Raw genomic sequence first — 8221 nt, forward strand, 5'->3', positions numbered from 1 at the left:
GTCGAAATGAAAGGAACCAACTTGGGCATTGGTTCATACTGGGTTTTATTTACTTTTTACTCAAATAAATACTTCTCTACCTAAACTGCGTTTTTTCTTGCTTCGTGTTTCAAAGGTTGTCTCGAAATGTTACCAAGTTAAGAAGATGTTAAGCACAACGTTCTATCTCACCCATCCTTCCCGTTCACGTGCACCGTAAAGCGTCAATGTCCTCGATATCGTCGTTCTTTAATAGAGCACCATTAATACACATTTTGAACCCACCGATGTGCTTGTTGATTCGCTCATTGGAACCAACTACTACTCTACGTTACGATTGCCGAAGAACTCCATCCGCACTCCGCACGAACAACACCAACAGCGTCCAATCTTGGTATGGCTTAGTGTAACTGGACTGATAAGCGGAAAACCTCGGCAGGAGAGTCGTGATTTTCCATGGCAAAAATTATATTCAATCTCCGCTGTAACTCTAACATTTGCGCAACGAGCATAATGTTTCACAACATCGAAATTCAAACTGTCAGGTTAAGAGCGCTACATTAGCTTGAACTTCGTCCATATTTAATCGTACACCGTCCTCTGGGAGGATTTTAAGTGGGAACTGGCGGTTAGGGTAAAGATTCATAAGAAACAAGTAATTAGGCAACGGTTGTGCAATCTCTTCCAACGGGATACGTTCATATGTTGTGGTGCTGTATAAAAGCGTTGTCCTTCTAATGTTGTTATCTTCCATTTCATGTATCGTCTCACACGGCGTGGCGTCCGCCAATTCTATGATTATATATTCGCGCTGGTCCGAAAGGCCGATTTCTCCGGGGGAAAATTCTTCATCTTCGTGAACGCAGGCAGTTGATGAGTACGGCAGGTCGCTTACAGACCGGCCAGCACAATGCGAGGATCCTCGACTGCGGCCTTTACCTTGCGCAGGAAGGTGACGGCCTCACGGCCATCAATCAATCGATGGTCATAAGTCAGGGCTACGTACATCATGGGTCGGATAACCACCTTTAGAAGGTAAACAGAAAAGATGTTTAGCAGAAATAAAACAACAATTGCTATCGATCGTCCCTTACCTGTCCCTTTACGGCAATTGGTCGCTCGAAGATGCCATGCATACCAAGAATGGCGCTCTGCGGAGGATTGATGATTGGAGTTCCCAACAGGGAACCAAACACGCCACCGTTCGAGATGGTGAAGGTACCACCATCCATATCCTCCACCGCGAGCGTTCCCTTTTTCGCCTTATCCGCAAGACCGGCGATCGCCAGCTCAATATCGGCGTAGTTCATGCCTTCCACATTTCTTAACACGGGCACCACCAGACCCTTTGGCGAGGCTACCGCTACCGAAATGTCTACGTAATCGCGATAGATAATTTCCTTAAAAATTAACACAAAAACAATTAATTCCACAGGAAGGCCGGGGTTAGAATGCGTTTCTTACGTTTTCTTCAATGACAGCGTTTACGACGGGTTGATCCTGCAGGGCATAGGCAGCTGCTTTGCAGAAGGCAGACATGAATCCCAGCTTCATGCCGTACTTCTTTACGAATGCTTCCAAATGTTGCTTACGGAAATCCATGATGAAGCTAAAAATAACAATAATTCATTATTTGATGGAAGCAATATCAAAAGCTTATCATTTTACACATTTAGTTAAACAGAATCTTAAACTTCTCCACTGAAAACACCTGCCGAAGCTGATCGAAGCTAGAACTATACAGAAGTTACAAAGTTTCGATCCTGACATGCGCTTTCCAGACTAAAATTTTGTCCAAAACTGACGAAACCATCTCTGACGTTCGATAAATTTTTGAGCCGGTATGTGTGGAAGGACAATGGAGAATCGGTTATACTATCGTATAGCGAATTTGACGCAATAGAGTCCAGTAGGTTGATCATGTCATAAGAAAGACACTGTCCGTAGGTTTTCCGCATTGACAGAAGAGACGTAGTATTTAAATACAATTGAAATGGATTGAAAACGTCGATGCGTCCTTCTGAAAAGCCGGGATATTGGATACGCCCATCCGTCCATCCCCATCCGAGCGATTTAGAGGACTCCTGCAGCAGACCAAGCCGCCAAGGTTGTAGGTCAATAAACAAAAGCGCTATCAAGTACTATTGGCTCTTTCGCTAATGTGCGTCATTCCATAGTATAATTTCGCACAAAATGTATTTGTGCGCATGATTGATTTTTTTTTTACAAAAAGAACTGCTGTTATCCATCCTGATGTCCCAGCTGCATAATTACGCTTACGTTATTTTTATATTTTACTCTCACAAAACTCGCACAAATAATGGTGCAAAATTATGTCCAATGGAGCATTGCGGAGAGAATAATGAATGTTCAAACCGGGTAGTTTTTAAACCATTCACGCATGCGTGTCTGTTTCCCACGTTTTTCGAACACTATCGCATCGTTACGTCATGCGTCGCGGATGGCCTTCGCCATTCACCAGGCACGCGATACGTCATCGTACCGCAGGCTTCAAGGTTGATGCGTCACCTTCCGAAGCGAATTCCGTTGCTTCGGTGAATTAATCCTATTCCAGGCAAAACCCCGCCTGGGGATATTTAAACTTCAATTCCAATTGTTGTAAGATATAAGTTGAAGATAAGTCCCATCTGTTACTCGAACACAGGTCTGAGAAGGGCAGAATCATCTTTACGAAACTATAGCTCTAATGGGAAATTAAGCTAATGAAACTAAAATTACGAGTTATTGGAGGCATTGACAAGTGTTTTGAGAAGTTCACCATGTCATTCACGATCCTAAGACAACTAGCATTTATGATGTTTTTCACCCCAAAAACCCCAGTTGGAGGCTTGGCCTCCGGCAGATTGCGCGAAGCTTTAAAAAAAACACCTCGAACCAAACCTAATGGATTACCCGTGTCAAGATGCCACTCAACTGTCTGTTGCCAGCAGCGATAAGAAGCTGGGCGACACGGGGCACACTACACAACACGGCGACGACGAAAGATAAGCGTATTATTGCCGATAACGTACCTCATGTCGATTTCGTTGAACGTCGTCAGCATTGCGTTCGTGTTCTGAGCCTCCTTCAGGCGCGAGGCAATCTTCAACCGCATGCGCGTCATCTTCACGCGTTGCTCCGTACGCGTTCCGGTGATCTCCTTGGTGTAGTCTGCCGGCGGTACCTTCACGGTGGCCGCTTCGATGGCCTGCGCATGGCGGATGGCAGCGACGGGCATTCGGCTAATAGGAGCCGCCGGTTTCGGTGGTGGTGGTGGCGGGGGTGCTCCAGCCGCTGGTGGGGGAGGTGGTGGGGGTGGTGCGGCTGCTGCTACTGGAGGTGGCGGCGGCGGTGGTGGAGGTGGGGCCGCTGCTGCCGGTGCCGGAGCATCGGCTGGTTTGGCAGCGCCCTTTGGTGCTTCACCGGTAATCTTCATCTTGAACAGCTGTTGACCGGCCTTCACCGTATCGCCGTCCGCAACATAGATCTCCTCGATAACGCCATGTCCGGGAGCCGGCACACCGACCGTCGTCTTGTCGGTTTCGATCTCCATGACCACTTCGTCGGCGGCCACCGCATCGCCGACTTTCTTTTCAAACTTCACATCACCTTCCGACACTGAATCGGCAAACGGCGGTACCTTGATGATCTCCGACGAGAGCATACGGGCCGAGGTGAAGATGGTGCGCTCGTTCACAGCCCATCCCTGCGCCTTGATAGAGCTATCAATCACACGAATCAAAGGGGACAACAGATTGTTCATTAGTGGCTTATCGCTAATAAAACACATTCACTGCAAACAGGGTAAACAAATCCGCCATGATCCGGTGCCATGCCTCGTTGAACCGATCTATAAACACACGGCAGACGTGTGTCGCCACGAGCAGGTGTGTATGTACCACGGCCACCATGTGATCACACGCCTCCCACTACGCCACACTATTCACTATACATTGTTATCAATCAAACCTACAATGATCGCTGCACGGTATGCGGCAACGGATCGAGCGAAGGGCGCAACATATGGGCAGCTAAAAATAAAAGCAATAACAGTTTCGCTTACTTTCCAACGGATTCGCTACGACGGCCACTGTCGGTGACCGCTGACCGGACGATGCTCGGCAACAATCTACGCCCCTGGTGGTGGGCTCGGGAACCAGCTACAGTGGCCTACAAATAAAGGCGGATAAAAAGAGGCTCTAGTCAGTTACAAATCGTTTCGCGTAATCAGGACAAAAATCGATCGTCACACACAAACGCCCCTTCATCTTCGGTCCATCGTGGACCGTCGCGGCAGTTCATCTGTCCACGGTATCGCTTTCGAGATTACATAATCCGCTTTTCACCGGTGCGAAAAGTTACGAGCAGTATCTGCACTTTACCGAAACGATTTTGCCACAATTTCTTCATACACATTCCACCACACACCATCGATGTAACGTACCTGCTGAGGTCCTGTGTGTCCTTCTAGCGAGCGCAGCCCAAAACGGAGCGCTGCTCGGGGCAGATTTCGCGACGATATCGAAAGAATTCCGGCCATCGCTCACTCACAGCTGCTTGTGCACGTTTGTTGCCTTGACAGCGTAAAGTGAAAAGTGAAATTTGACGGTGTCAAAGCACCCACGATTTCGGCTGGCACGGCACAACACAGCTGCTTACCGAGGATCGTTCCTTCGACGATGGACCCTTTATGCAAACTCCCCCGATAACTCCGTGCAAACAGAATTATCCGGACAGAATTGTTGCGGATGGGATTGGGCACGGCGACAGAATTTTGCAAGTGTACGAAAAAGAGAAGCTGGCGGTCCAGCACTTTGACAGCTGTCATGCTAGTCAAGGTCGATTCAGCTGATTGAGTGGAGGTATTTAGAACAAGAAATTTTGTGTGTGCTGTTAATTTCGATGTAATTTGCATTACTGCACGGCTAAAGTTCAAATCACGTTACTTTTAAAACACAGGATTCGATAAAATACCTGAAAATCATATGGAAATTGAATAAACAAGAGCGCCTCCGATGGAATCAAACTGTCAAACCGATAGAATGTCAAAATGCACCAATGTGTCCGAACATCTGCTTCTCGTTTCAAAACAAACCTCTGCGCATGCCCCACATCCACAACATTGTACAAAATTACAAAATATTCAATCAAACTACACATTTTACGATGTATTTAATATTTGTTATATCGTTGTTATCCTTGCTGATGGCATTTGCATCGAAATTAACGAAAACCGTAAGTATTTTCATTCACATTTCACACCCAAGAGTGATTCGATCTTTCGTCTCTTGCCACAGATCCTTCCCTTCGTGTGCGGTGACAGCGTAGAAGTGAAAACAAGAAGGAAAGAAATCGCAAAATTACGAACCGAGCTTGGGAAGATTTCTATGCGCGAAGAATATACCAAGTACGTGAAGTGTGAGCGGGAAATTGGTAAATTAGAACAGTCGCTGAACGAAGCCAAAGGTCGCGATAATGTAAAGCGTGTGGCATATGAGTACGGGTTGCATTACGGTGGTTTGGCCGTGCTTGGCCTTTGCATGATGTACATTTCCATCTTCTACCGTTACTCAACCGTCATCGTGTTTGGGGACAATTTTAACTTTGAACCATTTGGTGGATTTATCAACTTTCCAACGAAAGTACCCAACTCCATATCGGTGGTGTTTTGGATCGTTGTAAATAACTTCGTCGCCAGAACAGTTGCCGGCTATGTAAAATAAACAGGTTGGATGATAGGCTAACGCGACAAGCGGATAATTTATTTTTGGTCTAATTATAGTTCGTAACGAAATTCACCTCCTTCTCAATCCAACCAGCGATCGACAGAAGAGTTCGTTCGGAAAAGTGGTCTCCCATGAGTTGCAAACTGATCGGCAGTTGACGGGACGATAGCCTCACTGGAATCGATAGCGCTGGGATGCCGGCCATGTTGGCGGATTGGGTGCAAAAGTCTTGCACAGCACATTGATCCCGATTATTGCTTTGAACGAAGTCTTTGTATAGCGGTGCGTCGCTTAGGGTGGTGGGTGTGAGAAGTACGTCCACCTGTTTGAAGGCTTGTACGAAGTCGTCCGCAATCAGTCTCCGTACCTTCATTGCCTTTTGGAAATATTTGTCATAGTTTTCGCGGAGCAAGAAATAATTGCCGGATAGGATTCGGTTCTTCACCACACCGTTGAACCCTTCGGCTCGGGTGCGTGCATAAAGCTGTTCGGTACTGCTGTCCTCCTGAGATCGATGACCATACTCTATTCCATCGTAGCGTGACATATTGCTGGCCACCTCACACTGATTAAGAATTGAGTAAACGAATATCGATGAAGCGGTATTGGGCAGCGAGACAGCATTCACAGTAGCACCTGCAGATTCGAGCATATCCGCTACAATGGTCCATGTCTGGAGCACTTCCGCATCCAAACCATCACAGTGATACTCAACTGGAATACCGATTCGTAATCCTTTCAAGGAAATTTCCTCCTCAAGTGCTGGAATACTTTGGTACCGTTTCTTAACCGTCGTTGAATCGCGATTATCAGGACCAGCGATAGCATTCAGTACAGATATGCAATCATCTACCGTTCGTGTCATGATGCCAGGAACATCCATTGAATTAACCAGCGGAATCAAGCCGTGACGAGACACAAGCCCATACGTAGGTTTCAATCCAACAATTCCACAATACGATGCTGGGTTTCGGGTTGATCCGCCGGTATCAGAACCTAGGGCCGCGTAACATAATCCAGCAGCTACTGCAACAGCCGATCCACCAGAACTTCCACCTGCTATCCGAAAGCGATCATCGTTTAAATCATCACTCCAACTATTTTTTGTTGGTCCAAAAATAGAATCAATACAGCCGGAACCCATCCCGAACTGATCGAGATTAGTTTTGCCCAAAAGAATAGCTCCTTGTGCCTGTAACCGCTCCACAACAGTTGCATCGTAAGTTGGGACAAAATTCTCGAGCATTCTAAAAGGATATTCATATTTGCTATATTAACTGACACCGATCGTTCTTCGATGGATCGAGTTTTCCATATTACCGAGAAGCACACGTTGTATGAACATCTTTAGTACAGAAATTATCTTTCACTGCTATGGTTGCACCGTCGAGGACACTTATCGGCGCATCCTTCTTATATCGATCCCTTGAGTGTTCTGCCTGCGCCAATGCTTTTGCAGACGATACACGAACGAAAGCATTCAGAGGCTTATGGCGTTCGATTTGTGTCATGCATTGTTCAGCAACAGCCACCGGATCTAAGGATTTGTTTCGAAAGCATTCCGATAATGCACGTACACGAAACGGTAATCGAATCATGTTCCTTTTGTCCAAGCAAGAACCTGTAAAGTAAATAAAATCTGTACAATATCTGCTATATCGCATAATCAAGGGGAATTGTGTTGCGTACCGGTTGATTTGTTTACATTGTTTTGCGTTCGGATCCTTCGCGTGCATTTGACATTTTGCATAGTGGGTAAAAATAGTTAATTCCTTACAGCGAAATATATTTTTTGATTCTTTATATAACACGAAATAGTGATTACAGCTGTGTTAACATTTTTATTCCAAAAACCGGCTTAATTTTAGATTTTTTGATTGTTGTTTTGAACAAAATCACAGCTGATTTCAAAATCTGTGTTCCGTAAGTGAGAAATGATATCTCACTCAATTTTCTCACTATAGGGAATTTCTTGCATGTTCACCTTGTGTGGAAGCCACTGAAGTTGAATGCTTTTTTGCTGCATGGGCATTTGATATGAAGAGCACAACGAGAGAATAAAATTATTCCAGCGGCTATATTTTATTTTCATTATTTTACAAAATGTGAAGTGAAGCTAATACAAATTCTAGAAACAAAATAAATGACGCTGGATCCATAATACGAAGAATGTTGAATGTTCAAGGACAGCAATCGAATTTGCGATATTTCATGTGCTATCAACACAGATATGTGTAACTAATATTCAAAATAAAAGAGATCTACACCCTACAGCCGACCTCAGCCGCCATAAGCGAGCCGTTTTTGTCGTTGTACCATAGACGAGCTTAATCCAGCACTGTGCTTCAACGCATCAACGTCTTGTCCAAAATTAGGACCTTCCACGCCTCCTGTGAACGACAAGGTCGTCTGGTGTCATTCTAATGACATGACTGTACGATAGTGGGTACATTGTTCTTACAACTCATCATTGTAACATTGTAAATAGAAAATCTAATGTCCTAAACAAGTTCTAC

The 8221-nt window shown here is 45.3% G+C and overlaps 3 protein-coding genes across 3 annotated transcripts; 1 reads left to right on the forward strand and 2 right to left on the reverse strand.

Moving 5' to 3' along the window:
• Nucleotides 1–870: 870 nt before the first annotated feature.
• Nucleotides 871–4519, reverse strand: LOC128719444 (dihydrolipoyllysine-residue succinyltransferase component of 2-oxoglutarate dehydrogenase complex, mitochondrial). Its single transcript, XM_053813069.1, has 6 exons — nucleotides 4424–4519; nucleotides 4043–4149; nucleotides 3012–3701; nucleotides 1444–1588; nucleotides 1074–1379; nucleotides 871–1005 (listed from the first exon to the last, which is right to left on the reverse strand). The coding sequence occupies exons 1-6, from the start codon at nucleotides 4517–4519 to the stop codon at nucleotides 871–873; spliced, it is 1479 nt and encodes a 492-aa protein (XP_053669044.1).
• A 626-nt stretch (nucleotides 4520–5145) lies between these two features.
• LOC128709092 (guided entry of tail-anchored proteins factor 1-like) lies at nucleotides 5146–5702 on the forward strand. The gene is made up of 2 exons (XM_053804076.1): nucleotides 5146–5214; nucleotides 5277–5702. Exons 1-2 carry the CDS (start codon nucleotides 5146–5148, stop codon nucleotides 5700–5702), a joined length of 495 nt encoding a protein of 164 aa, XP_053660051.1.
• A 49-nt stretch (nucleotides 5703–5751) lies between these two features.
• LOC128708154 (glutamyl-tRNA(Gln) amidotransferase subunit A, mitochondrial) lies at nucleotides 5752–7303 on the reverse strand. The gene is made up of 2 exons (XM_053803115.1): nucleotides 7026–7303; nucleotides 5752–6952 (listed from the first exon to the last, which is right to left on the reverse strand). The coding sequence occupies exons 1-2, from the start codon at nucleotides 7301–7303 to the stop codon at nucleotides 5752–5754; spliced, it is 1479 nt and encodes a 492-aa protein (XP_053659090.1).
• Nucleotides 7304–8221: the final 918 nt, after the last annotated feature.

This window comes from Anopheles marshallii, chromosome 2, assembly GCF_943734725.1.
Source record: "Anopheles marshallii chromosome 2, idAnoMarsDA_429_01, whole genome shotgun sequence".
NCBI classification, from domain to species: domain Eukaryota; kingdom Metazoa; phylum Arthropoda; class Insecta; order Diptera; family Culicidae; genus Anopheles; species Anopheles marshallii.

What these genes read in the sequence shown, in the direction of transcription:
- LOC128708154 (XM_053803115.1), bottom strand. Translation starts at nt 7,303, where the DNA reads ATGATTCGATTACCGTTTCGTGTACGTGCATTATCGGAATGCTTTCGA. An exon ending in CATACAACGTGTGCTTCTCG is followed by an intron (nt 6,953 to 7,025) that starts GTAATATGGAAA and finishes ATATCCTTTTAG; the next exon opens with AATGCTCGAGAATTTTGTCC.
- LOC128709092 (XM_053804076.1), top strand. Translation starts at nt 5,146, where the DNA reads ATGTATTTAATATTTGTTATATCGTTGTTATCCTTGCTGATGGCATTT. An exon ending in CATCGAAATTAACGAAAACC is followed by an intron (nt 5,215 to 5,276) that starts GTAAGTATTTTC and finishes CTCTTGCCACAG; the next exon opens with ATCCTTCCCTTCGTGTGCGG.
- LOC128719444 (XM_053813069.1), bottom strand. Translation starts at nt 4,519, where the DNA reads ATGGCCGGAATTCTTTCGATATCGTCGCGAAATCTGCCCCGAGCAGCG. An exon ending in ACGCTGTCATTGAAGAAAAC is followed by an intron (nt 1,380 to 1,443) that starts GTAAGAAACGCA and finishes TTAATTTTTAAG; the next exon opens with GAAATTATCTATCGCGATTA. An exon ending in CAATTGCCGTAAAGGGACAG is followed by an intron (nt 1,006 to 1,073) that starts GTAAGGGACGAT and finishes TACCTTCTAAAG; the next exon opens with GTGGTTATCCGACCCATGAT.